Source organism: Monodon monoceros, unplaced genomic scaffold (assembly GCF_005190385.1).
Source record: "Monodon monoceros isolate NGI ecotype Baffin Bay Population unplaced genomic scaffold, NGI_Narwhal_1 Super_Scaffold_13, whole genome shotgun sequence".
Lineage (NCBI taxonomy): Eukaryota > Metazoa > Chordata > Mammalia > Artiodactyla > Monodontidae > Monodon > Monodon monoceros.
The window spans coordinates 47586293-47614163 of NW_021703769.1; the positions used below are offsets into that span (position 1 = coordinate 47586293).

General features: G+C 60.5%; 1 protein-coding gene across 1 annotated transcript in view; it reads left to right on the top strand.

The window, feature by feature from the left end:
- RRBP1 (ribosome binding protein 1) overlaps positions 1-27871 on the top strand; it is a 59153-nt gene that overhangs the window by 23941 nt on the left and 7341 nt on the right. Inside the window, exons 3-12 of the mRNA XM_029220509.1 lie at positions 11407-11555; positions 12621-12743; positions 17182-17334; positions 18022-18140; positions 20077-20230; positions 21827-21965; positions 23775-23944; positions 24060-24094; positions 26536-26626; positions 27107-27199. Coding sequence (XP_029076342.1) covers positions 11407-11555; positions 12621-12743; positions 17182-17334; positions 18022-18140; positions 20077-20230; positions 21827-21965; positions 23775-23944; positions 24060-24094; positions 26536-26626; positions 27107-27199 — 1226 coding nt within the window. The remainder of the gene's footprint in view (positions 1-11406; positions 11556-12620; positions 12744-17181; positions 17335-18021; positions 18141-20076; positions 20231-21826; positions 21966-23774; positions 23945-24059; positions 24095-26535; positions 26627-27106; positions 27200-27871) is intronic.

Genomic DNA, 27871 nt, shown 5'->3' on the forward strand with positions numbered 1-27871 from the left:
CTCCATCCACCACCCAGTCTAGGACAGTTCCGTGTCTTGCAGTCTTTCTCAAACGTCTGGCTGGGTTCTGTCAGCCTGTTCTGCGTTCTTACCTCACCTGGTGCTTTAGCATAGCTTTGTTCTTTTCTAGATGTTTGTTGCATGAATAGCAGTAGGATGACGTTTCTGAGAAACAATGGCATCCACACCCCTGCCTCCCAGTTTTCCCTCTTCGCTACGCCCCCCACCCCCGTTATGTAATGGAGCATTAATAGAACATTAAAATAGATATTGTGTATCAGATACATATATTAGATAATGTAGAACATGATTTTCCGTTATCTTTTTAATACGGATTACTGTAGAAATTGGGCCCGTGAGTTCCTGTTTCATATTCATCACTCACTTGATACAGTAGTCTGATGTTTTCTTCCTCCCTCCCTCCCTCTCTCTCTCTCTTCTTTCTGTCTAGATTTCTTTCTTTCTTAGATTAGCCATTAGTTGATTTGGAAAATTAATTGCATTTGTCTTGGTGAGGTACATTAGGGGCTTTGAAACGTTTGGATCTGTGCCAGGTAGGCAGGGCCCTACGTTTTTTCCCTCTGTGAAGCTGTATCCGCTTTGCTGTTTCCTCCGTCGCAACTTTTGGGGGGACATTTACTCAGGCAACACTCGTCCCATGTGAGGGTCAGGGACCGGCCCACCTTGCCCCACAGGCCACGTCAGCCTCTCAGGCCCTTTGAAAACCCAGGCGCTCAGCCTCAGCCCTGACTCTGTGGCGGAGGGAGAGCACGCTGCCCTGTCTTCACGGTGATGCTCCACTTGACCCTGGGAGGAGGGCATTCGAGGCAGAAGACAGGGATGCAGGTGAGAGCCGCCTGTTCTCTGGCTTCTCGTGCATCAGGTGTGTTCAGACTAGAGCTTCCTGTGGTCATCGTTACTGTGTAGGGCTTTGGCCATTGAAGTAAGGTATGAAACAGAAACATGATAATATTAGAAAGGAAGGCAAAATTGTCCTAATTTGCAGGTAATAAAGAACCTTGTTGGAAGGAAGACCTAACTTAATGACCTGTGTGAACCCACAGAGCAGCTCGCCTGAGGTGGTATAGGAGGAAATTTGAACAGAAAAAATACCATGGTTCAGGATAAGAAAGATTAAATATTGCAGATAAAATGATAGTCATTCCCAAGTTAACTTAGTAGTTTACTATTCTTCCTGCCAAAATTTCAGTGGGCTTAAAAGTCCCCTCTGGAGGGAAGGATAAGTAAGAATACTGAATAGACTTTTAAGTGGCTATTGGAAGGCCGGTTCTGTCTGATGTGTGAACACAGTCCCAAACTATTGTAATTACAGTAGGGTGCTGGACCGAGGCCAGCAGGTCAGGGAAGAGAGTGGTCCTAACTAGACTGCATCTCACCTGCGCTTCAGGGCGGGGAGGGGACAGGTCAAGGCAGTGATCCTAGGCAGGATGTTTAAGGTTTGGAAGGGTCTGCTTAGTCCCTGTGAAAATGTCAGGTGTGTATCATATTGGAGTTAACGTAAAAAGAAATCAAACCCTAGAAAATAGGAAAGATGGCCGAAATTAGTACTGATCAACTCATGTGGCAGGGGGCCGTGACTCCGAGGTTGCAGGGAGAAAATCACAAAGGGCGGGGCGCTGGGCCACACGGCCAGCCGCGTAGCACGCGGACAGGCCGCAAAGAGAGCGCAGCCACACCGGGTGGCCTGCGGGTGATGTGACACCTGAGCGGTGAATTGCTTCAGTCTTCAACTCTGAAGAGTTGGAAATGTGGGGGATATGCTTGCGGTTTTTCATTTTTGTGCCCCGTGTGCTTTCCCCCGTTTTCCCATGGTTGGTGGACCCTCGAAGTGGATGCAGGCCCCTGTCCGCCGCTGCCCTCCCACCCCACCCCCACCGTCTCCGTGGAGATCCCCCCAGGGCAGGGCTTCTCAGGCTTTGATGTGCGGGGTCTTGTTAAGATAAAGACTCAGTGGTTCCCAGCGGGGCCCGAGGTGCTGCGTTTCTAAGCAGCTCCCCGGAGATGCCGGTGCTGTTGCAGCGATGGTCAGGGCCCCGAGTCTACTGGGGGTGGGGGCAGGAAAGGGAGGTGGGCTCTTTCTGTAAGGGCTTGGCTTCGAGCAGCTTTGCAGCTGTGCCTGTGAAGGACCGCTTCCCGAGGGCAGAGTGAGCCTGTCGCTCTGACTTGCCCCGCATTGCCCGCTGAGCCATGTCCGCCACAGCCATGGTGGTTGAGTGTACAAGGACGGGTGTGGACGGGCGGCTCGGCTTTTCCCGTGGCTCATGGAACCGACCCACACTGCCCTTGCAGTCACAGCTTGTTTGTGGAGCTTGGGGTCCAGTTCATCTGACTCACATCGAGCTTTTGGCCCCTGTGGCCGCGTTGCCCAGTGAGAAGCAGGCCGCGTTCCCTTCACTTAGTTACACCTCGTGTTCTGTGCTCCTCCCTTGACCCCTGGCTGCCTGCCCTTGACCTCCTTGCCTGCCAGCCGGGACTCAGTCGGTTTGGGGGCCGCCCACTCCATTTCTTCAGGGCCACGGGTACACCCTCGAGGGAACTGTGGACAGATCCCAGCTGGCTGGCTGGCCCTGGGCATCCAGAAACTCAGGGGCCTGGAGGTGTGAATACCTTGGGGGGTGAGGTGTCCTGATGACCATGCTGCGGGGATGAGGGAGATGGTTGGGGGGTCTGTGTCGCTGGTGCAGAGCAGGCCGGGAGGGAGCTTGGGGGAGGGGACCCGGGCTTGGGCAGGGGAGGGTCCAGGGCCACGAGGTTTAACCGTTGGCACCAGAGAGCTAGGTTCTGGGGCTGCGCTGACCAGTACGGGAGCTGCTGGTCACGTGGGGCCAGTTAACATTCAAATCAGTCAAAAGTCAGAGTGAAAACCTCACTCAAGGTCTCAGTAGTTCCACAGGGCCAATGGCTACCTGTTTGGACAGTGCAGATGAAGACCATATCCATCAGCACAGAAGGTTCTACTGGACAAAGCTTTTCTAAACAAGAGCCATCAGGAATGAGGGGGCCTCTTGGGTCACCTTGCAGGAGGCCCCGTGAAAATGGACTTGTCTTTGCAGCCCTGTGGTGGCGTCAGGAGTTCCTCCGTCTTTGTTCTGTCTGTGTTCTGAGTGGGGTGGGAGTGAGCTCCCCGTCGCCCCGCACATCACGGAAGCCGTGAGTGAGCTCCCAGAGCCTGTGGCTAGCCCACACACGTGGCACGTCAGCAGCAAGAGCAGCCCTGGAGCTGGGGTGGCTCCCTCAGTTGTCCTGATACCCGGTTGTCCCAGCAGGGCCTCTGCTGACAGGAGCCCCAGAGGAGAGCGGGCACAGGACACGCTTCCGCAGGCCCGAGTTGGAGCTATTCCGGAACTTCTGATCTTCCTACAGGAGCAAATTGAGGCTGTGTGACAGGTCTGACCAGACTTGACATGGACACCCACCTTCCTAATCCTTTCTTAAATTTATTGTGTAAATGCGTGCTTCCAGCAAACAAAATTCAAACAGTATGGAAGCGTGGAAGGTAAGAATTGAGAGTCTTCCTCTCCACTCCATCGCAGCCACCACCGACCTCCCGGGGGGCCCCTGGAGATGCCCCGCTCATCACACGGCACATGCAGCGGGCCTGCGTTGCAGAGACGGACTTGCCTCCTTTGTTCCTCAGTACACCCTGGGGCTGCCGCTTTCAGCTGCATCGTAGCCCACGGTGTGACCATAACGTCATTTATTGAAATGCCACGAAGCAGTGTGCCGTTCTTTTGCTGCTGAAATTAATGCTACAGTGGCGTACATGTATCACTGGGTATCTCTGTAACGTAAATTCCTAGATAGGTAACTGCTTAGTCAAAAGGCGGGTGCTTTTTTAATTTAGGAAGACAAGCTCTATCTGCCTTACCCTCTGGAGGCCTGGTGCAGCGGACGGTTCCCGCGGTGATGGGCCCACGTGAGCGCTCCCCCAACCTGACCTCGGTGCTCACGTGGCTCCGTGGAGATGGGGGCGATTTCAGGGCCGTCAGGAGCCCAGGTGTGGACTACGAGAAAACACTTGGTTTTGAAACAGAAGCACGGATTCTTTTCCCAGTGTCTGGAGAAGAGGGGATTCACGGAATCATAACGAAGTGGAAACTTCCAGAACGGAAGCTTCCGAGTCGGCTGCACTATCCAGGCCTCTGCTGGTTTGTTCTCTGAGGGCCACCGCGGCGAGTATTCGTGTTCATCAGGAAAGCATGCTTCTTGCCCAGGAAGCAAGCGGACATGGGGGTGGTTTGGGGCCTTTTCGGCAGGGCCGTTCCTCAGCTCCTGGAAGGGAGTCCATGCAAACACAGTGCAGGCCAGGCCTGGGGAACTGGATGCCCAGACTTGGGCCAGACAGGAGGCACCTTCTGGAAACTGAGTTGGGCCCAAGCCCTGGGACTCATGCTGCCACGGGGGCTTGGTTTGCGGGCATCACTGCCGAGCGAGGCTGAGGCCGGGGGTCCCTCCTCTTGGACTCTGTGCCCAGCATCATGCCGGACCCTGGCCCTTAACACGGACGTGGGCCATCTACCAGGGGCCAGAGGCCATCACGTCAGGGCCCAGCCAGCCTCCAGGAGGTGGAGGTACCTACCCTCAGACCGGCCTGCACGATCCCACGACGGCTGAGTCCGATGCGCTCACAGGTCCACGGGGCAGAAAAGCCATCTTTGCGGGGAGGACTGTAGGTGAATTTTATTTTCTTCCCTTCACCCTTCTGCATTTTCCAGTTTTTCTGTCACACGTATTCTTGTTAATGGAGGAGAAACCAAAACTCCATTCTTTGTCTGTGAGTTGAAGAAACAGGCCCTCCTCGTACCAAAGTGGAGGTCCCACCCCTTCGGGCACCAGGAGGGAGCCCAGCCCTGACCTCAGGGCCCTGAGCATCCTCTGAGCCGCAGAGAGAACTGCTCCTTCGGGGGCGCAGGTTGAGGAAGGGAAGTGGCCAGTGCTTCTTGGGCTGCCCCAGTCCCTGGGCACCCAGCAGATGGTGGTGACTGAGGTCAGGTGAGAGATAAAGGTAGTTCCTGCATCCGGGACCTGGCGGCATCCTAGGGGTGTCAGCTCCGTGCTGTGAGAGGCCTCCTGCCGCTGCTGGAACCCGGGAGATGCAGGAATAGGGTCGTGTCCTGTAATGTAACAGGACAGGGGCCAGACCCACCAGGAGACCTTCAGTCGGGGTGTCTGTGGCCCACAGGGCCTCATCTTGAGCCGTGTGACTGGACAGTAGCTGTACCCCTGCCTCCTGCTGTCCCCCCCCCCGCCCCCAACATCCTTTGTGCCCTGCGGGCTGCTGTGCCTGAGGCCGGGGTCCCGGGGAACCGGCCCCACTGTGCTCCAGCCTGGTGTGTGGGGAGGGGTTCTTTCTGTGCATTTATCCCCCAACTTCCTTTAAGGTGGGTTTGTATTTTTGCCTGTTTTAGGACAGCAGAAACCATAGCTCAGCTCTGTTTCAGGACTTCCCAGAAGGGAGAGTTGGGACCCCGGGCCTGGGCCTCTGCCTGCCCCCGCCCAGGCTCAACCACCAGCAGCTGCCCCTCGTGCACAGGCCGAGGCACAGAGGTGGGGTGTGGAGATTACGTTTGAGCCTCTCTTTTGAACTTAACTCAGTTTCTCAGGGTCTGAAGCTCTGAAGAAAACTGCAGAGCTCCTGAGATTTTTTCACTTTCTGTGTAAGTTCTTCAAACTCAACTTTTCCCTTTCTTCTTTTTGAAAGAACAAAACATCCCCTGGGGAAGCGAGTCTGGTGTCACGTCTCAGAGAACCTGCTGGAAGATGTTCTTCCAGGGCTCTCCGTTCACTCCTCTTAAACGGGGTGGCACTGTGGCTCCCGTCACTGCCAGGGCAGGAGGCTGAGGTTGTACGTCCCCCGTCCTTCCTGCAGGCAGTAGGTCAGACCTCCTGGTTCTCTCAGGCCCGAGGAAGGAGCTTGTGCAAAGGCCCTCCAGGGGTTGTATTTCTTTAAGAAATACTGTGATGTGTTTTAGTTCTTTTTTCAGATTTAAAATTGATTTTGTTAAAATTTGGGGGGAAAAGCAAAAGTATAAAGAGAAAAATACAGTCATTCAATTTATAGGATTTTTTAAAAACTCCATTAGACGTCATTATGTGTACAATCTCCCAGTTTGTCAAGAGTTTACTTTTTTCTCCAGCCAAATGAAAAGGCCTGATTCAAAGGCCCCAGGTAGGGTTGCTCTTGACATTATTTGTCCTTTGCTCCAGTGCACTTAAAACGCCATTGCCAGGGTCCAGTGCAGCCGCTAATCTGAGGCCTGCACCCTGTTGGGAGCCAGAAGCCCTGGGCAGTGCTGGGCTTCAGCCTGAGCCGGGCTTGGGGTCGGCCGCGTGTGTGCTGCCCTTGACCGCCGTGGTGCAGACCAGCAGCCGTGAGGGCGGCAGGAGCTGCAGCTCCATCTCTTGACGCATTTGGTGGATCTTCCGTCGCGGGCCTCGAAGGGTCGCTTTCCCGAAGGCTCAGGAGGACCCTTCATGGCCACTATCCGTGAACGTGCAGCTGGGGGTGTGGCCCAGGTTCCTTGTTTCTGGACACGGTGGCCGCCCTCTGGACTTGGGGTCAGCAGGAGTCGGGGGCTTGGCTCTGTTTCTGGATCTGACGATTGCTTGGGAAGTGCTGGGCTTCCAGGAGGCGCAGGGGCCCTTCCTGGGGCCCTGGCCTTTGACCTGAGTTTGGCTCAGGTGATTGGGGAATGTCCTGGGCGGCTTCCCGAGGCTGGGATCTGGCTTCCTGTTGGGGGGAGCGTGCAGGTCCCCCACCCACACTGTTGGAGTGACGCCCCTGCAGGGTCCCAAGCCAGCAGCTGCCATTCGGCCTGCACCTGTGTGTGTGAGCGGAGGCCTTCAGAACCGGTCTGGACCTTCCCTGGGACGTGAGCGTCTTTGCCGTTGGAGTTCTCCTCCGGCCTCCAGGACCCCACCCGTGTCTGCTGTCAGAGCCCTGGGTTGTCACCGCCACCCCGCTTCCTGGGTGCTCTCAGCCCCGGCCCTGGGCTCCTCCCTGACCTGCTTCCAGCCTTGGCCCCCGGGTGTTCTCAAGTGCAAACGTTGCTCACTCTGAGGCACTGCCCCTTTGCCCATGAGGTGAAGCCTGGATCCCTGGGACCCATGCCAGTGCCACCTGCCTCTGCTCCACCAGCCTCGGGTCATCCCTGCCACTCCCTCCCCTTCCTGCTCTCCTCCCAGTAGTGTTTGGCGCAAGCATTTCCTGCGTTAAAAGCCTCGCCGGTATTGCTGCCATGGCTGCTTCCCCAGGTGCCCTGTGGCTCTGCTGCCTGATTCCGTGTCCGGGGTCTCCTCCCCTCTCCTAGCTAGGAGTCCCACAGGTCTTTCCAGGATTTTGCAGACTGCGGGGTACACAGTAGGTGCATACTTCATGTCTGGAGACCATCTGCACAGGGCTTCCAGGCACCTGCAGCAGCAGCTGGAGTGGAGCTGGAGCTCTGGACGCCCGTGCCAGGGCCTGGCAGTAACTCCCTCGATCACAGCTGTGTGCGCGCAGTCCCTGCAGCTGTTATGACGCCCCCTGTCGCTTGGCTGAGCCGGGCACGAGCAGGCAGGGCTTCCAGGGCCCGGACCTGAAGGGGCTGCTGCTGAAATAGCGCCAAGTCCCTGGTGGCTGAGACCCCACTGTCGACGGTGAGAGGGGAGACTCCTAAGCCCTTTTTGCAGGACAGGTCTAATTTTAGGTGATTAAGCCTCCCGGCGTGGTCACGAAAGGGAGCGTAGTTTGGGAGTTTGAGGCACGTTATACAAGCGCTGAGTGCTTCTCCGCTCAGAGCCCAGGGAGGCAGAGGGCCCCTCGTTTCCCTAAATGCGCTGCCCGCTTGACCTTGTGTGCAAAGACAGTGGTGCGAGCAGGGGCTGTGGGCCCCAGCGCTCTGTCCACGGGGGCGTGAGCGCCAGCTGGGGGGGCAGAGGAAGGCAGAGTTGCTTCACCCCCTGCCTCCCCACCCAAGTTCCTCACTGGGGCGCTGTCCGCCCAAGGAGGGGTCAGGGTGTGGGGTGCTCCTGGCCCTGTTGATCAGTTCTGCCGTGCTTACCCTGTGCCCAGCACATTGCCGTTGCCCGCATTTGACAGACGAGGAAACAGGCTCAGAGAGGTGAAGTCGCTTGCCCAAGGATGCGCAGGTGGGAGGGAGGTGAGCCAAGATTCAAGCCCAGACCACCTGGCTCCAGGGGCCTTGCTCTGACCAGGGTGCCCACAGCCCAAGGGCAGGGATGACCTGCAGACCGTAATTGGCCCGTGGATGTGTTCAGCTCCGTGGTGGTTTTATTTATTTTTCACTGAGTTAGCTGTCAGCACTGAAGGTCAGGAGATGGCACACAGCAATCTCGTTTCTAGCTCTTCTCCATGCGTCCGCAGCTCTGCGGGTTCTGGCCTGGACCCTGTGGGAGCTGTCACCTGGAGGGAAAGGACCATGGCCAAGGCCACCCGCTCAGGGGAGGCTGCCCCATCCCTGCAGGGCACAGCACTTGGGGTGCTCACTGTGTCCCTGGCCAGGCAGGAGCCCGGGTTACTCCAGAGCAGTGAGACGCCGGCCCTCCCAGGCCGCTGTGCCCTTCTGCTGCCTGGTTCCTCCCCCAGGCCTCCGGCCCGTCCGTACCTGGAATTTCAGACTCACCTACGTGGGCGGAGCCTTGGCTGCTTCTGTCTCAAGGGAGTTCACTGCTACGTGGTCCTTGTGAAGCCTGTGGCTTCACAGAATAGATGTTGAGTCTCTGACAAATTTCTCTTAGGGTCTTAAGATTTCACAACCCCAAGGATTATTTCTAGCCTTCGAGCCTTTGCCAGAGGGCACGTTAGTCCTTTGTGTATGGGTCAGCGTGCCCGCCTCGTGGGCCTTGAAACCCAGAAATAAATGCTACTCACGTGAGGCCCAGAGTTCTGGTTCCCAGTACTTTCCTTTCTTTCAGTTTTACTTTCCCCGATTTGGGGTTAATAAAGATGGCACCGTTCTTACCTTAATGAAAAAAAGTAAAGTCATATCTCTCTAAAAATAATTCTGAAGTGTTTGTATGAGGATGGAGAAGGCCGTGGAAGTTTCTGTGGGGGGTGGGCGAGGAGAGTTAAGTTCTGCCGTTACATAGCTTTGGGGTGTTCCACTTGTTACAGGTTTTCGTGACTTTGTTCACTAGGACATCTAATACAATTTAGTATAATTACATGAGAAAGTTTTAACAAACGTGTGTTAGAATGACACTCCCAGAATACTCTCAGGAACGTTCTGTGCACAGGGCCCTCCTGGAGGGAATGCGTCTGTGAGACCACTGGGGTAGTGGCCGTGAAGGATGCGGCATTCCATAGGGAAGCGTAGCTGTGTCATCCAGGTCTGTGTCCCCTCCCCCAGGTGGGTGGGGGGCAGTGCAGCAGTGGCCCTGGGGCCTAGGAGGATGGTCACTCTGGGGCTTCTGCAGGGACGGGGCTGCCAGGGCTTCAGCAGGCGGTGCTTTGGGGCCCCAGGGCTGGAAAGGAGTAGCCAGCCTGCCCCACAGAAATACACTGTGAGCCACACTAAAAAAGGCAAATGAGACACATGGAATTCATTTTAATATATTTCATTTAACCCAGTTACCCCAAATGCTATCATTTCAATATGCAATCAATATAAAAAAATTATTGCAGGTATTTTACATTCTTTTGTTTTTCCATACCAAGTTTTCACAATCTGGTGTGTGCTCCCCTGGGAGCCACCCCAGTTCCCACCACTAGCCACGTGGCAGGTGCCTGGCAGCCGGCATGGCTGGGGGCAGCGCAGGAGCAGGCCTCTCTGAGTCCGCAGAGGAAAACATCTGAGTGGCCAGCTTCAGAGAGGCCATCCTGCCCAGTCTGACTCCGGCCGACCTCCCTCTTCTGAAAAACCCTGGCAGAAACATCGGTCTGCAGGCCGACGGGGCGGAGCAGGAAGCCCAGAGACCAAACTGCTGACCATGAGGTTTTCGTCCAAGTGGTTCCTTCTCTTTTGGCTTAGCTGTACTTGAATTTTCTCTAGGGTGCAGAAGTTTACCATTAAAATTATTTTACGTACATATTTCAGTGAAAAGAATGAAGGTTGAAGGGGGCCTCCCCCCACCTCCCAGTTTTCATGACACCCTCAAGCTCCTAGGCCTTTAATGTCAACATGGTTTTTTGTTTTGTTTTGTTTTTTTGCGGTACGCGGGCCTCTCACTGTTGTGGCCTCTCCCGTTGCAGAGCACAGGCTCCAGATGTGCAGGCTCAGTGGCCATGGCTCACGGGCCCAGCCGCTCCGCGGCATGTGGGATCTTCCTGGACCGGGGCACGAACCCGTGTCCCCTGCATCGGCAGGCGGACTCTCAACTACTGCGCCACCAGGGAAGCCCAACATGGTTATTTTTATTCCCGAGCTTCGCGGGGTAAAAAGTTCTAAAGTGAAGGTGCTCGTAGCAACCAGCTCGCCACGTGCCACGTCCCCTTTATTAGGGGATCCTGCTAAGTGCTTTGACTTGTAATGACAATATTGTGACTAGGGAGTGAAAATATTGTGACAAGCCAGAGAATTTCAGGTTGCCATGGAAACCTTCCCCTAGCTGTCCTCAGTGAGGTGGGCTTGGCTGCAGGTGCCGCTGCAGGCGGCCGCTTGGCTTTGTTTCAGCTCGTTTGGGGCCCTGTCGTTCCACAGCTCGTGGGCAGTTTGGGGAGCTCAGTGCGAGGAGCTGCCAGACGGCGGGGGCGGGGGGGGTGTCTCTGTTCGCCCTTTCGTGTCTTTGGGGCTGTGTGAGGGGCTGCGTGAGAGTGAAGCTATCGCGGGGGCGTCGGGCGTCCAGGAGTGACAGCTGGCTGTTGGCACATGGCTCTGTGTCCTCCAGCAAGGTCACGCGCTAATGGACCGGCGAGCGGGCAGCCCTGTTCTGGACGAACCCAGCCATCCCTGTCCTGAAACCTGCCTTAAGCTTCGTCCAGGGAGGGCTGGAAATAGAGGGTCTGAACCAGGGCGTCGGGGAGGCAGCCTCCTGCTCCCCGCCGGTGGGGCTCGGTCTTGGCAGGGGCGTGAGCCTCGCTGGGTGGCGCACGGCCAGAGCTGGCCCAGGCAGTTTGCTGGGAAAAGAAGGAAGGAAAAAAGCACCTATGGGAAAGTATGCCTTGCCCAAGTCTGCTCACTTTGATGATGAAAAAGTAGGGGGACATCTCCTCCAGCCCAGGAATACTCAGCCTTTCTTTCCTGGGGACCTTCCCCGCTGCTGTTTTTGAGCAGGACCTGAGCTGAGTCCAGTTGAGACCCCAGGGCGTGCTCGCTGCACTCGGCCCGCAGACCTTGGGCAGCCGGACAGAGACCTCGGCTCTGACTGGCCTCTGCTGCTCTGGGGTGTGACGGGCTTGGTGGCTGGTGCCCGAGTGTGAGTCCCTGCCCCTTCCCTTCTGTGCAGGGCCCCCGGAGACCGACAGCCCGCTCTGCCTCCCCTACAAGACGCTGGTCTCCACGGTCGGAAGCATGGTGTTCAGCGAGGGCGAGGCCCAGCGGCTCATCGAGATCCTGTCTGAGAAAGCAGGTGTTGTCCAGGACACGTGGCATAAGGTGGGCCCTCCCCCCACCCCAGGGGCCAGTGAGTGGCAGTGGTTTCCTGGTCTTGGGCCCCGGCCTCCCCTGGATGGTGCCCCGCAGGCCGGCCGCACCCGACTTGACAAGCTGCGCGGAGTGTTCCTGGAACACCTCCACCTGCCTCTCGGGGAAACTCTGCCCTTCCCCAGGTTGGGCTGCGTGAATCACCCGCAGATGCTTCTGCTTCAGCCGCAGCCCAGCCGCCGCAGCAGGAGGGCTGTTACGGGCCGGGGCGGGGCGTCTGGGGGGCCAGGAGGTGGGATCCGCTGGTTTGTGGCCGGGGCTCGGGCTCAGGAAGGAGGGTGTTTGTCTCCCTGGTTTCTTTCTGTCTGGTGCTTGTGGCCACGAGCTGCCCCAGGAGGTGCCGTGGGGCATGGTTGTTCCTTAAACAGCTGGAATTGTAGGTAATTTTGCTGGAGGATTTTGTGGCACCTCAGTGGTGAGAGATGTTGGGAGTGTCCTGAGGCCACTGGGTCACCGCCCCCCCACCCCGCCCTAGCCCTTGCTGAGTGGTGACGGGCCCTGCGGTCACAGGAGCTCCTCGCTCAGTGCGCGTTGGGCCGTCTTCTGGGCCTGAAGTGGCCGGAGGTCAAGGTGGCCACTCCCCTCCAACAAGAGAGGCCTGAACTCAGCTCAGGCCGCTGTCCCCAGGTACCTACCCCCCACCCCCACCCCGTGCCCGGGCCTCCAGGCTTCAGCTGGCAGCCTGCAGGCCGCCCCCAGCAGCTGAGGGATGGGCACCAAGCCAGGGACGATGGCCGACGGCCCCCAGCAGGCCGGGAAGAGGCCCTGGCCACCATCGACCGGGGTTAGGGAAGAACCATGCTCCCACAACTACCCCAGGGGTCCAGAGCTTTGGGCCCGAGGCCTGGCCGACCGGGCGGCAGAGGCGGGGGCCGCCCCCAGAAGTGTGTGCCGTCGGGATGGCACCGCTCGTGCGCCATCAGGCCGCCGCTCTGCTTTTGGGTCGGGGTCTGATGGGGTGAGTCTCAAACTAGGCGTCTGCCCACCCCATTAACGCGGCTCTGTGGGCATCTCTAGGCCACTCAGAAGGGTGACCCCGTGGCGATTCTGAAACGCCAGCTGGAAGAGAAGGAGAAGCTGCTGGCCACAGAGCAGGAGGACGCGGCCGCCGCCAAGAGCAAACTGAGGGAGCTCAACAAGGTAGGGCCGGCGCCGGGTCGGCCCGGGGGCTGTGGCTGCGTGAGGACCCCTGCACAGCGGGGTCCCTCTCGGGACTGGGAATGCACGGGTTGGAGGGGACAGTCGGCCCTGCGGTTGTGGCCCCGTCTTTTTAGGGTGATGCCCTGAGAGGAGGGTGGGCACGGTGGGTCCCAGGGTCTTTTCTTGAGAATTGGAGCAGAAAGCCGTGGGGAGGGCTTAGCGGGGCTGCTGCCCCTTCTCCGCTGTCTGGGGAGCGGTCCCGTGGTGGTTCAGCACGTGACACATATGTACCCAGTGAACACTGGTCTCGAGGGCCCGTGCTGCCCCGACGGGCTGGGGGCCTCGTTCAGGAGGGGTCGGCACGCGGCCGCTCCTTGTGAGGAGGAGGTCCGGGTCCCCTGCAGAAAGCTGGTCCCTCCCCGTTTAAGCTGTCCTTCCCAGCATCGCGCCCTGCGTGGCCCTCGCCCTGTCCCCGCTTCCTCCGCGGGACAGCGGGCGCAGGGAGGCGGCTGGGTCCTCGGAACATCCCACACGTCTGGGCGCCTGCGTCGCTCACTCACAAGGCGTCAGAGTTTGTCCTGAGCGACGGCCGCGGCTCTAGGCCAGACGGGAAGGTTTGTTCAGTGGGGGACAGATGGGCGGCGGGAGCGGAAGACGAGGCTTTGCCGTGGTAGCTCCTGGTCAGGCTCCACCCAGGAGGCGGAAGGGGAAGGCCAGTCTCTGAGGCCTCCCCTAGTGCAGCCTCCTGTCCGGTGGCCTTCGTCCTCTCTCTCGGGAGTGTCCCCCGCGGCCTCGGGTTGCTGATTGGATGCAGGGCGGGCAGAGCCACTCACCCTGCTCCCAAGAGCCGACTGCGCTTCCCTTTCTGCCCGGCTGCTGGCGCGTCCCAGGCCAGGAGCCTCTGCCCCATGGAAGTGGGCTGTGAGTCACAGGCCTCCTGCCCCAAGGGCCCGCGGCCAGCAGCGACTGTGGAGTCTGTGGTTCTGGGGGCTGTTTTTCTGTATTCTCTTTTTGGACAACCTGAGAAGATGTGTTGACCCCAAAATAAAGCTCACGTGAGAGGAAAGGGGAGTGACTGTTTTTGTGGCTGGTGGCTGTGTGGCTCCCCGGCCAGTTCCTCGTGCTGGCCCCTGAGATTAGGGTGGGCTGGACGTGTCATGAGTGAGCAGGTGCAGCCTCTGACGGTGATGGTGGCTATTGCTGGGGTCTCCGGCCACCTCGGGCTGGACAGCAGGTGTGGGGTGGGGGGTGCACCCTGCAACAGGAAGCCCCTTAGGTGCTGCTGCCTGTGTAGGACACTTGCTGCTCCCCTCCGGGGCGGCTACTTGAGTTTCCAGACCCTAGCGCAGCTGACCCACAGACCCCCTCCCCCTCGCCCTGCCCCTCGCCCTCCCCCTCCCCGACCAGACGCATTTCCAGCCCTGCCCAGGCACGGCCTCCCGGCCATGAGACACAGGCGCAGCCCCTGGGGCTCCAGGCCTTGGCCCTAAGGCAAGACGTCTGGCAGTGCGTCCAGCTGGGGCCCTGCCTCCCCCACGGCATCCTCCTGCCTGAGCCGCAGGGGGTCTTCACGGGCTCTCAGCGCTTATGCGGCCCTGGGAGGGCCGCCTCTTCAAGTGCAGGTGGCTCCCAATCTTCAGACCCGAGTCTGCTCCCCGACACGCCTGCTCCTCACTGCCTCCCCGGGGCCTCTGGTGCTCCTGCGTTAGCCTCGAGTGCCCTTCACCGCTTGGCTCACTGGAAAGAGCCCCCTCCTTCAGGAAGCCCTCCAGGGCGGGGCCCCCATTTTCCTGTCTCAGCTCAGAGGTCACCTTGTCTGGCAGGGGCCACTGAGGCCCAGGCATCGCCATCTGTCCTTCTGTGCCCTGGAGTCCATGGATGCTGAGTCCCTGCATTTGTCTATTGAGAGTTTCAAGCAGAGTGGAGGGGATTCCACTGCTGTGCCACGTCTTCCAGCCTAGCACCATTGAGTAAAGTTATATGAGAAACTTCTGAGAATGTAGAAGTTCCGACTAACTTGATTATCCCAGGAGCTGGGGGGTGGATAGGATCCGCGTTTCTTGTTTAGTTCCCGTCACAATTTCTTTGTCCTTGTACAGAAGTTTTTATGGTTGCAAAAGAAGGTTTTGGTGAATTCCTTTTCTTGTGATCTGTGGCTAAAGGACACAGAGGCCGTGTGGACTGTCTGCCAGATTAAGTGGGCACCTTGCAAGTGGGTGAAGTCAACAGAGTTGGGTTCAAAGACCATTCCGGGCACCAGTTCACGGGCTCGGGCGTCCTGAGACCTCCATCCTGGTTTCTGAGCGTCTTCGGGGACATGTTCAGGGATTTGAGGAACCACACGTGGCTCCAGAGCCGTCCTTCTGGAAAACCGTCTTTCCAGCTGTCATCTGCTTGGGCACCGGGGCCTCTGTCCCGAGGTGACACTCTGGGCTGGACCCCATCCTGTCCTCACTCGGGCCCGAGAGGCTGGGCTCTGAATCCTCCGTGGACAAGGAGACTCTCAGGGCGGGGGTGCTCCAGTCCACGCCTCAGCCACCTCGGGAGATTCACGGTGCAGGGCCCGCTCGGCCTGGGGAGCAGAATGAGTTTCTGGGCTGGTGGTGTCGCGACGGTGCCTCTCAGTTCAGTCAGAGGAAATGGGGCTCCGGCCCCCAGCAGCAGGTGTGCCTTTCAAGAAAATAAGTCTGACCATTGCAACTGAATTAAGAATTTGACAGACAGGAGGAGTCCTGGGATTCTGTGCCCCTAGAAGAAAGAGAAGCTGTGGAGGATGAAACAGATACCCTGAGGAAAATCTGGCCTTTCTTTGCCTTTAAAAAGTCCCAGGGCAAAAGGAAGGGAAATCCCATTGAATCCTGGTGGCTTTGGGACCCTGTCCCAGGAGACTGGGATCCTTACACCCTGAGCCGGGTGGATGCCCAGAACTGCCTGAAGCCTGCTCAGGGTGGGGAGGGCCTTCCCCAGACCTATGCTCAGCCTCCGGGCATCCGGCATGGTGGGCGGAGGGCCACCTCTGTGTGGCCGTGATTATTCATCAGGGGCTGGACCGTGTACTTAGGGGCCTCTGTTCTGCTTGGGGTAGGGTGGCAGGCATGGGTCAGAGGAAGCCTGCCGGAGCCCTGAATCCCCGCCGAGCGGCCAGCTCAGCCAGAGGAGGGGCACCTCGCATACCATCCCTTCTGGGACCCTCGTGGGCCCACAAGGCCCCAGGTTCCTGCCCATCCTGTCGCTTAGGGCTGCTCTTGGCCTTCGAAAGCGTGTCCTCCCCGAGGCTCTGTGAGCTCAGCTTCAAACCAGAGATGGGGAGCCTCGCCTTACTGAGAGGACTGAAGGAACGAGACACATGCGTGTCCGAGTGGCCTCTGCCCCTGTGGGCCCTCGCCCTGGGCACAGCCAGGAAGAGGATTTCTTTGAAGAGCGGGGCCAGGGGTCCCGGATGGTCCCAGGGAACTCCAGGCATGCAGAGCCGCCCTGGCACCCAGCGGCCACCCGCTCAGCCCGGCCCTTCCCTGGCCTCCAGTTCTGTCCCATCTCAGACGGGAGGGGCCCTCTGGCCATTTGGGATAGACCTCCCTAGCATCCCGGCCTGGAGAAGAGGAGGCTCTCCCGCTTCTCTGGTCCACTGCCCAGGACGGGGAGGGGCCTTGAATCTCATGGGACTTGTGCCCCAGTCTGGCTAGAGGCCCCCTCGACAGAGAGCACCTCCGCCCGGGGGCCGGTGCACGGGTCCCTCCTCACACTATCACTTCCTGCTCCCCCATTGTTTCTGTCCACTGCCATTCCATCTGCGATGATGGAGACCCCGTCCTTTGGCCAGCCCTTCCCACCCTGCGCTCTGCCCCTGCCTGAGGCTCTGGGTCCCCAGGCCCCGCATCCCACGTTCATTGTGGGCATCTGCCACTGACCGGAGCAGACATTCCAGGGATAGGGCGGTGGACCGAGCGGCTGTCCACGGGGACCTAGGCCCTCTAGGAGTGGGCTGACCCCTCGGCCATCAAGGCTTGCTGCCTTGTCAGTCCTGACAGAGATACTCAAGTAGAAGAGGGCGTTCTAGGGCCTGGCTGTCGGGGACTGAGCCAAACCAGGGTGTTGTAATCCCAGCAGGGTTCAGCCAGTGCCCCTGGAGAGCCCAGGGACAGGATGCCATGTTGCCCAGCTCCTGCCTGTATCCACTGTGCCCACTGTGTTCAAGGCCTGATGGCCAGCCCTCCACCAGTCAGGCCGGCAGGGATTCCGGGGGTCCCTCCTCATCCCCTGCTCGTTCTCTGCTGTGGCTGCTCCCGTCTGTCCGAGAGCTCAGGACGGGGGTCTTGTGGCTCTGCGATCAGGCTCCTCCTGGCCCCAGGTCATGTTCCGGGTCATGATGGTCTTGGTTTCATCTGATAAGCTGCCCCCGCCCGCCTCACCAGCCTCTCTGCCCTCTGCTTTCTCCCAGGAGCTGGCAGCGGAAAAGGCCAAGGCAGCAGCCGGGGAGGCCAAAGTGAAAAAGCAGCTGGTGGCCCGGGAGCAGGAGATCACGGCCGTGCAGGCGCGCATGCAGGCCAGCTACCGGGAACATGTGCAGGAGGTGCAGCAGCTGCAGGGCAAGGTGGGCAGCAGGGCGGGCACGGATGCCCGCGGACGGGGCCCTCACCATCGCGTTTGTTTGGGGGAGGGTTGTTTCACCTGGCCAGATGGTGTGTGTGTTTAACGTTAATAACCAGGAAGATGTATGCACATTTTAAAGGGCATTGTCTGAAAGCACTCTGGTCCCAAGTGGTCAGCGCTCCATCCTTTTCCCTGGGGGCCCATGGGTCAAGTTCGCAGCCTCTTCATGACCCTGGAGTCATGCCGGCTCCACCTCCTCCACTTGAGGTTGGGAGAACGCCATAAAACGAGAGGCCCGAAAAACCGCACAGCCCCAGCGGAGGGCCGGGCCAGCCCTGGCCTGCACAGTCAGAGCCCTGCACTCCGCTTCCGGCGGGCCGCGCCACAGGGGGTCAGAGGGCAGGAAACGGGCATCTTCGGGGTAACCGTAGGCTGTGGCTTGTGGCCCTTTGCTGGGTCTCAGAGCCTCGGCCGGGGCAGAGCGCACCAGCTCCATCTGGGGCTTTGGGCTGAGTGCTCGGCTCTGCACTCTTCCGGCCCCTGTTCTGAGGGGGCCTCCCCACCTCAGGGGGAGAAGGCGGAGCCCTCCGGGCTCTTGTCTGCGGGCTGGGGTCTTGCCGACCTTGCTCCGAGGTGGCTCTCTTTGTCAGGCCGAGCGGCCTCTGATGCCCCTTGGATGACCTTTCAGATCCGGACGCTCCAGGAGCAGCTGGAGAATGGCCCCAACACGCAGCTGGCCCGCCTGCAGCAGGAGAACTCCATCCTGAGGGACGCCTTGAACCAGGCCACGAGCCAGGTGGAGAGCAAGTAAGCCCTGCGCCCCTGGCCGGACCCTGGCACCTCCCCGAGGGCCCGGAGTGAGCAGGGTCCCTCCGTGAGCCTTCAACACGTGGCCGGCGACCTCTCGCGTGGTCAGGCCCTGGGAGGGCTAGTGAGCTCCAGCCCATGCCCGGCATCCGTGTCACCAGATCCCCTCAGGTCCTGGCTTTGCTGGGAGAGCAGATACTTTTTCATGTCTATTTTCACAGTGTCCCTGCTTCTGGCCCAGAGTATCAGAGCCAGGCTGACCATCCAAGATGAGGGTCTGGTGTGGTGTGGGCCCTGCCGTGGGCCTGAGTGCCTTGAATCCCCCTGGTCAGGTCTCCTGTGCAGGAGGGGACGTCTGCCGCTCAGGAGCTGAAGCCGGGAGGCCTCCGTGAGCCGGCAGAGGCCACTCCCCAGGGGGCAGGGTCTTCTGTGTCCCTGGTTTCAGCACCACCGCCCCAGCAGGCTGGCCAGGAGGAAGCCCCACTGCATTTTCTCTTGGTTCCCGTTTCTTTGCCTTCTCTCATCCGGGGTGTCATGTAGGGATTTCTGGGGTGCTTGTTATCCCCAGACCATCCCCTCTCCCCCAGAGGAGGCTGACGGGAGCAGAGAGAGCAGGCGCCCGTAGCGGGAGGGCAGGTGGGAAGAGTGTCACCCACAAGCGGCACCGGGAGCGAAGCCTGTGCTCACAAGGCTGCTTTTCCTGGCGGCCCCACTGACTCGGAGTGAGGTTGACGGCCACCCTCCTCGCTGGTCCCTTCTCTCAGGGGTCCCTGTCTTCATCTCCGTCCTGACCTGCTGGCAGGTTGATGGTCTGGGGCTGCGGTTTCCTCAGCAGTCACGGCAGAAGGTGACTGTGGGGACGGAGGGACACTGGCTTCCTTCTCACGTAGGGTCCACTGCTGGCTCCATCCTGGGCACAGCTGTAAAGCCTGGCCCTGAGTTGCGGCTGCTGACCCCATCAGCTTGCGGACACTCTGCCGTGTGGGACGGGTGTCCCCACGTCCCTCCCAGAGCTTCATGTCGGTCCCAAGGGGCCACCCAGCTGGCCTCCCACCCCCATCCCCATCCCTGGTACTGGAGTCCAGCCTCGCGTGGGCTCCCCAGTCTCGAATCTTGGCCCTGGAAAGCGTGCACTGAGGGCCCCGCAGAGGGCTTTGGGGCGGCCTCCCCCGTGCAGACGGGGAGCCCACATCTCCCCTCCCCAGGCAGCAGGGCAGAGCTGGTGTTGGCCAGGTTTCCTGCCTCTCAGGGCTGTGGACCGTCTCCTCTGTCGCCTTCACCTGGTCTGGTACTGTCTCTTGGCTGGACGGTCAGTCCTGCCGTGAAGAGGTGTCTTTTGTGCTGTGAAGGAGGCTGCACGCTGACGACCTCCTCATGCTGGGAAAGGCGGGTCCGGAGCTGCCCCTTTTGCTGTCAGTCACATCTTCCGTCACTCCTGAACCTCCTCGCTGGTCCTGAGACCCCGCTCTTGTGCAGCATTGCGGGGTCTCGTGTAAGATGCTGCAACCTCTTTCCCTGCCTGGCTGTGGTCCAGTCGGCCAGTGAATCCAGCGTGTGGACTCGAGCGGGCCGCCGGCCCCGGTCCTGCAGGGCAGCATCCCAGGGCTCATTTGGGCCCAGACCAGCCGTGAGGAATCAGCCACTTCTGTCAGGGGCTCCGTGGGCTGCTTTAGTGCACATTTTGCCCTTGGCTTTTGCTGGTCCCTCCACCGTGTTTGTAAAACAGCATCTTCAACAAAACACGTCACACCCACGTGGCTGATTATATAGAGGGCCTCAGAGGGGCTCCAAGACGGGCAGCTACTTCAGAAAGAGCAGGTGCCCCGGAGGAAGGGCTCAGACCTCCGGTCCCATCTCCCGGGGCGGCTCGGGGCTGGCGAGAGCTGACTTGAGCCCTCTTCTGTCCGTCATGCGGGGCCTCCTGACTGTCTCGCAGGCAGAATGCAGAGCTGGCCAAGCTCCGGCAGGAGCTGGGCAAGGTCAGCAAGGAGCTGGTGGAGAAGTCGGAGGCCGCACGGCAGGAGGAGCAGCAGCGGAAGACGCTGGAGGCCAAGGCAGCCGCCTTTGAGAAGCAGGTCCTGCAGCTGCAGGTGAGTTCGGGGGCAGCCACCTCGGTGCCCGTGAATCCTGCCCGCCAGGCTCTACGCGCGGCCTCCCTGGGTCCTCCCTTCTCAGCTGTGACTGTGACTGCAGTGGACCCAGGCAGGGCTGGGGCTGGAACCCTCGACCTTGGCCTTGTTAGTAGTGATATCTGGTCGGCATAGAGTGGGTGCTTTCTGTGTGCTAAGCGTTGTTCTGAACGTTTACAAGCTTAACTCAGGCAATTCTCATTGCAACCTTATGGGGTAGATACTGTTATTACCTGTCATTTACCCAGAAGGAAATTGGACGCACAAAGTTCAGCAACTCCGCCAGTTCACCCACAGCCAGGGTTTGAGCCCCAGAGCAGTCACCGTCCCACACTTGCCACACGTGTGGTGTCACAGCTCCGGCCGCAGGCAGGCCGGCGGGCGCGGCCTCTGGCTTCAAGGCCCGGTGGGTGTTCTCTCTTCTCAGCCTCTGGATGTGGCCCGGAAGCTCGTATTTTCCCAGGGGGACGCCTGTTGTCCAGAGGGAGGAAGACTGTCCCCTCCCTGCCCCATAGGCGCTGGGCAGCAACCAGTGGGCCCCTCAGTCTCGGGGCCTCTCTGCTCATTGGCCCGACGAGTGCTGCGTCCCCCAGCTGGCCTGTTTCGGGGCAGGGTGACCAGGCGTGGGGCAGTTGTCATACCTCTGTGCATGTAACTTCTCTGGAGGACAAGGAAACCCTGGAGACCCACACAGCCTTGCACCTGTTTCTGCTCAGTCACTGAAGCTCTCGGCTGTAGCGTGTGGGGCAGTGGGGCTGTTTTATGGAAGGGATTAGAACGACAGACACGAAATTGTAAGACTGCTGTGTGTGTGCCTAAGAACAGGCACAAATAAACAAAGTTTGGATTGTTTGGGTGGAATTGAGATGGATAACTTGGTGTGAAGTAGGTCCACCCTGAGCAGTGAGATCAGAGCCCCTGGGGAGGGCCTGGTGGTTATGTTCTGAAGGCTGTCGGGTGGCCCTGGTGCTTCCGGGGCTGGAGCCTTCTGGCGCCCGGGTTGTCACCATCACTGTAGCCAGGAATTCCCAGGCCGCGAGCATCTCCTCTCTCTGAGGTCACAGAGTCCCCGTGGTATTGATAGTGAGGCCCGGATTTCAGAGGTGCAGTTTCCCCACCTGTAATGTGGGTGTGGTGGTGGTACCTGTGTCTTGGGGTGGCTGGGGATTAACCACACTGACACACATGGATGCCTTGCCCAGAACTGCCTAACAACCATATGACCTTTACCAGGCCCCCTCGGGAAATCTCCAGCTCAGGCTGGACGTTTAGCTTGTAGGAAGCCTCTCCCTGTGCCACACTCAGGTGAAAATGGGCCTTTGCCTTTCTGGGGCTGTCCTGCCTTCACCTGAGGCCTCTTCCCCAGGAGCCCGCTCTTCAGGGTCCAGGGTGGCCTCTTGGCCTTTTCTAGCAGGTGAACTGACCTGGAAATCCAGGAGGCTTATATAAGTCATCGGCACAGGATGGCAGGGTGTGAGGAGCTCTAGACGGCAGAGCCGGCTCAGGGCCCACCTCCTGCCGCATCCTCCCGGCCCTCCTCCCTCTACCGGCCCCCAGGCGTCTCACAAGGAGAGCGAGGAGGCCCTGCAGAAGCGCCTGGATGAGGTCAGCCGGGAGCTGTGCCGCTCGCAGACCAGCCATGCCAGCCTCCGGGCGGACGCCGAGAAGGCCCGGGAGCAGCAGCAGCAGATGGCCGGTGAGGGCGGCGTGGGGGCCAGCTCCGTGGTGGGGGTGGCGAGGGCAGCCGGGACCCCTGACTCCCCACCCGTCAGGGGACGTGCCGGGGGTGCTCGGGGTCAGGCCTGGGCTGCGGAGGACTTAATGTGGGGGGCGGGGCCTGTGGGGCTGGATATGGGGGTGGGGGTGGAGCCTGTGGGGGTGTGGCCTGTGGGGTGGGATACGGGGGCGGGCTCAAGGTGGAAGATGCTGCCCCTTCGGCGTCACTTGCTGTGGGGCCCACCTGGAGCTGTGATGCTCCTGGGGCTGCTGCCAGCCTTCTCTTCCAGCCCAGTCAGGCCTGGAGGCCAGATTTGGAAGGTGGGTTTATGGTCCCCCTGTGCTCACAAGTCACCTTCTCAAACGGGAGGTGGTGACGAAACCCAGGGCACCAAGGGCCCCTAGAGAAGCAGGGCAGACCGTGCCAATGAGGGCTCACCAGTACTTCTGGAGCCACTGCTGGGGGCCGAGCACTCCTGTGGGTGCCCGGGGCTTGGCCGGGAGTGAAGCAGCGGGCTTGGGGCCGCGTTCTGGCAGGAGAGACGGGCACAGTAGGTGGATCCATGTCGACAGACTTCAGGTAGGCAGCGTGACCGAGAGCAGGTCCTAGAAACGGCAAGCTGTGTCTGTGAAGGGCTAGGCAGTAAATACTTTTGGCTTTGTAGGCCAAATGGTATTTGTCACAACTGCTCAGCTCTGCTGCCATAGTGCAAAAGCCACCCTAGACAGACAGACCTGGCTGCGTGCCAATAAAGCTTTATTTTCAAGAACACGTTGTGGGCTGGGTTGGCCCAAGGGCCTAGTTTGCTGACCCCTGCTATGATGGGCCGGGTGTGGCTTTGAGTGGTCAGGGGAGGCCTCTCTGGGGAGAAGGGGATGTTTAAGCCCAAGGTCTGGATGATGGGGAGAGGCCAGCCTCACAGAAACCGCGAAGGGGCCCCTGAGAATGGGAGTGAACTTGAACTTGGCCTGTACAAGAAACAGATGCAGGTCAGCAAGCGAGACTGGAGAAGAAGGCAGTGGCTAGTGTGGGGTAGACGGGCAGGGCCGGGCCACCCTCCTTTGAAGAGTTCAGGGGCCGTGTGGAGTGCTGAGGGGGCTGGGAGCACGGGCAGGGCTGGCGGGATCCCATCTGCACTTCTGGACGCTCCGGCTCCCGGTGGGGACCAGGGATGGGGCCTTGCAGTCGTCGGACCAAAGGCACCTGGGCTGGGCCCAGGCAGCCACGGAGGCGCCGGTGGATTCGGCAGGCAGTGGATGTTGGATCCACAAGCCTGGTAGATGAGTGAGAGGTGGGGGCACAGGAAAGCAGAACAGCCACAGCGAGGGGACCAGGAGGTCTGAGCAGAGCTGCGTGTGGACGTGGCCGGCGTCTGAGCCAGGGCTCAGGGAGGAGACCAGGGCCGGGCCGCCGTTTGGAGTCAGGCACACGTGGAGGACTTTCAGAGCCGTGGTGGGGCTTAGCGGAGGTCACCGAGGGAGGGCACGTTGAGGCGCCCCCCTGCCTCTGGTCTCAGCGACGTGAGCCCATCTCCCAGAGAGTAAGGTTTTAGAAACTGCAACAGGAGCCCATTCAGTTTTCCATCTTTTCCTGAGTGATCCAGGGGCGTTCTGTTCTATCCTAGTGAGTCCTTGAGAAGGAAACCAGGCTGTGACTTTCTCCACCAGCTAATGGGACACCCGGGGGTCAGGGGAGTGCCTGGAAGCCCGTGGGCGTGCACTGGGCAGCATGGGGCACCTGTGCCGGCCTTCCCCGCACCCTGCAACCCGCCGGCCTCCCTCCCCGCAGAGCTGCACGGCAAGCTGCAGTCCTCCGAGGCTGAGGTGAGGAGCAGGTGCGAGGAGCTGAGCAGTGTCCACGGGCAGCTGGACGAGGCCAAGGCGCAAAACTCACAGCTCACGGAGAGGATCCGCTCCATCGAGGCCCTGCTGGAGGCGAGCCAGGCCCGGGATGCCCAGGTCAGCTGCACCTCCTCCTGGGAGCGCCCCCACCCACCCCACAGGGGCCCTGCCCTGATGACCTGTCGTGCGAGGTGGTTTCGTGGTGACCTCAGGGCTCTGTCTTTCGTTCCAGGCCAGCCGAGAGGAGGCCAACCAGCAGCAGGCCCGGTAAGAGGAGGCAGGGGCCATGGCCTGGGTGCGGGGGTCCCAGGGAGGAGCCCTCTGAGACGCCTTGCCTTTCCCCATCCCTCCAGTGACCTCGAGGACGAGGACAGGCTGGGCAGGGAAGAGGGCACTTTGCAGGGAGCTCCTGCCTCGAGGAGCGAGGCTGTGGGGAGAGTGGCTGCGCCTCGGCAGGGGGATGTGCCTCGCTGTCCATCCGTCCATCCATCCTTCTCTCCCCGGGAAGGACCGGCTGGTCAGGGTGTTCTCTCCACGTCACAGGGCGAGGGAATTTAGGAGCTGAAGTTGTAACCCAAACGGGAAAGTGGTTACGTGCCCAGAGTGGAGAACCCGGGAGGCTGCCCGGGCTTTTGCACAGATCTGGGATGCGGTGCGGTTCACAGCTGACCAGGTCGCAGGGTTGATGCCGGGTGACTTCATTGGCCCAGCCCCAGGCCTGCTTGGACTGTGTGTTTGCTGTTGCTAAGATCTGGTGGGCTCCTCAAGCCAGGGGGCTGGAAGTCCTAGGACCTTTGGCTCTGGGTATGTGTCCCTCAGCAGATGTCCATGAGCTCGGGGGAGGGGGGTGGCCCTGGCTGCCGTGGCTGGGGGTCCCCAGGGCAGCCACGTGGGGTTAAGCATGCAGGTGGTCGGTCATGTCCTGGGTCGTCCACTGACCAACCTCCCTTGTTTCGGCTGCTGCTGCCAGTGAGCCCCCTCCCCAGCGCCTCCCCAGGCCACGGCCCATGTTCCGTGGCCTTGGGCTCGGGTTTGGGGGCTGGGGAAGGAAGCCGGCCTCAGGGCGGCCCCAAAGCATCTTGCTGGAGACTCAGAAGGAAACCCTCTCCGTGCACCTTTCCAGAAAGCTTTGCGCAAACTTTGTTCCTCACGGCACTTGCCAGGGTAGAGAGGTGTTTGTTAAGCGTTTTGCTTCTTGTATTTTGCGATCAGCTACTGGGACTGCACAGCTAACTGCTAGTTACCGAAGTCATGCTGCAAGCAGGGTTGATTCTAGCTTTTTGCATCATGTAGATGTTTGGCAGAATTAGGGTTTTTTTAAATTTCCTTCTCAGACTGTTTATCTGGAAGTTGCGTCTAGGCCAGGCCATCGTGTTCTGGGGTGGGGATGAGTGATCCGGCCCCAGATGTTCTGGAACTCGGGCCGTAGCTACCAAGGGGGGCGACTGTCAGCGTGTCCTTGCCACCGGCCTGCTGTGCCTTCTTCCTCGGGGCCTCGTGCCTTTGGGGGTGCTCTTGCAGGGGTGTGCGCGGGGCCAGCGCTGGTGCAGAATGCCGGCGGCTTGAGGAGAAGCTGCGAGGGGTCCCAGTGGAGCTTTGAGGGTGGGGTCAGGTCCTGTGGCCTGAAACCAACATCCAAGAAGTCGACAGCCGTCTTCAAGGCCACGTGCAAATGGTACTTAGAATGAAAATGAGATGGTGCTCGGGGGCGTCAGAGCGGGCAGCACACACAGCCTCGCTGAGGTTATTTGGTCCTCATGCACCTCCTTAGCGTGGTGTACTGCCGGCCCCCGGTGAGAAATACGAACGTGTCCCCCCCGGGGGCATCCTCAGACGGGCTTCCTTCTGCTCCCAGAGGGGCCGTGTTGTGTTGCTTCAAGTCGGCGTTGGCGGCTTCTGGATGTCAGCTTTTGTGTGACCCCGGGGCTTTCCTGTCCTAAATCTTAACGCAGAAGGTGACGTATTAAGTGTCCATTTGAAGCGTCTTCCTCAGAGCAGCCAGAGCAGTTCTAGAGCGTCCACCCCTCGCTTTCCGGGTGATGGGGTGGACGGAGCCGCAGGGCCTCGAGTCCGGAGAGAAGTGTGAAAAGAGGGCCCCCCCCGGCCTGCCAGCCGCACGCATCCGGGGTCGTCTCGGGCTGATTCCCTGGAGCCCAGGCGCAGGACTGAGGGGGAGCCTTCGGGTCTCAGCAGAGTTAGGTTTTGGACACAGGACGGTCCCAGCGCCGAGAGCAGGGATGCAGTTGATGGGTGTGCCGGCCACGGTGCCACCCGAGCCTCCGGCCCCGGCGTCCTCCGAGGAGGCCCAGCCCAGTCTCGAGGGCAGCTGTGGCCGTAGGGAAGGGCCAGCCGATGCGTGCTGCGGGACAGAGTGGGACCAGGCTCAGTTCAGCAGAAGAAAGAGCACCTGGAAACCTGACTGTCCGGGGCGTGTCCACGCGCTGGCCGTTGTGGCAGCTCTGACCACTGCCGTCCCCGCAGCCAGTGCCACCAAGTGGGACAGCGCTGGCCTCTGGGCCCCCAGCCCTCAGGGGAGCGGCCCCGGTGGCTGCTGAGGCTCCCCTGAAGCCTGTGCCGGCTTGGGGAGGGGACTGACCGCAGCCCCAGGCCCCACGGGTGTTCCGGGGCAGAGAAAGGGGCCCCGAGACAGGGCCTATGGCGGCCGCGGGCCCTTGGAGCCCGGCAGTGACGCCGCCATCCCCCCTCAGCCTCATGGAGCTGGAGTCGCAGGTGTGGTGTCTGGAGAAGGAGGCCACGGAGCTCAAGGAGGCAGTTGAGCAGCAGAAAGTGAAGAACAATGTGAGTGTCGAGGGGCCGCCTGCCGTGTGGATGGGGAGGGGGCTCGGGGCCTCTCCTTGTCCCGTCCGGCTGCTCCCCGTGGGGGGGCTCGGGGGTCCTGACTCCCACTGGGTCGGCTTGATCATGTGGTCGCCTGGCGTGAGGAGGGGGCTCTAGGGCGCCTCCTCTGTGGTGGGCGCATGGGAGCCTCGGCTGCATCCCCCCGACCCAGGCCAGACCCCCCCCCCCCCCCCCCCCCCCCCCCCCGCCCCCCCCCCCCCCCCCCCCCCCCCCCCCCCCCCCACACGCACACACACACGTGTCCGGCTCCTGCAGATCAGTCTCCCCGAAAGGCGCCCGCAGGCCCCAGCCACCCGAGAGCAGCCTGGCGCCAGTGCTGCCCGGAGTGGCCTGTGAGGTCCAGAGATGGGTCGGAGAGGGCTCGCCCGCCCGGTGGACACCAGCCTGGTTGTTGACTGGTCGTCTCCCTTCTCCTCCCAGGACCTCCGAGAGAAGAACTGGAAGGCAATGGAGGCTCTGGCCTCGGCCGAGAGGGGCTGTGAGGAGAAGCTGCGGTCCCTGACCCAGGCCAAGGTCAGCGTCGGCCTTGGGCTCGCCTCGGTCTAGCAGCTCAGCACACCACACAGACTGCGTGCAGGGCAGCCCCAGCCTCAGGGCGTCTCAGAAGTCCACCCAGGGCCCGGCCGCTGCGTATTCCTGCCCGCCCTCCTGCCCTCCCGCCGCGCATTTCTCCCCGAGATGCGGGGAGCGGTGAGCCCTTGTCTCCTGCTTCTCAGCTGGGCCTTTTGCCCTCGGAGGCCATGGGGGCCCCGAGCTGGGTCTGTTCATGGACTTCGCTCGTGTTAATTCTTCTCCCCTGACGTTTGTCTGCTTTCTCAGGCCCCCTGCGGTCCTGGCCCAGGGGCTCCGTGATTGAGCTTTGGGGGAAGGACAGTCTTTAGTAGCAAGCACTCAGGCCCAGGTCGGGGGAGCACGGGTGGGTCAGTGTCCAGGGCCCTGGCCGGGACATGGTCTGCAGCTGCAGCACGAGCAGGCGGGGCCTCACCACTGGCTTTGGCCAGGCCTGCCCTCCCTCTCCCTCCCGCCCCCCACCCCCAATGCAGAATTAATGTCTGTCCTGTTATCATGAGCTTTGCAGCAACTTTCACAAGCCTCCCAGGAAGCCTGAGGGTGTGTCAGATGAGGCCTCCGAGAGGCGGAGCTGGGGAGCTACACTTAGACTCCCCAGAAGTGACCTGGGCGCCT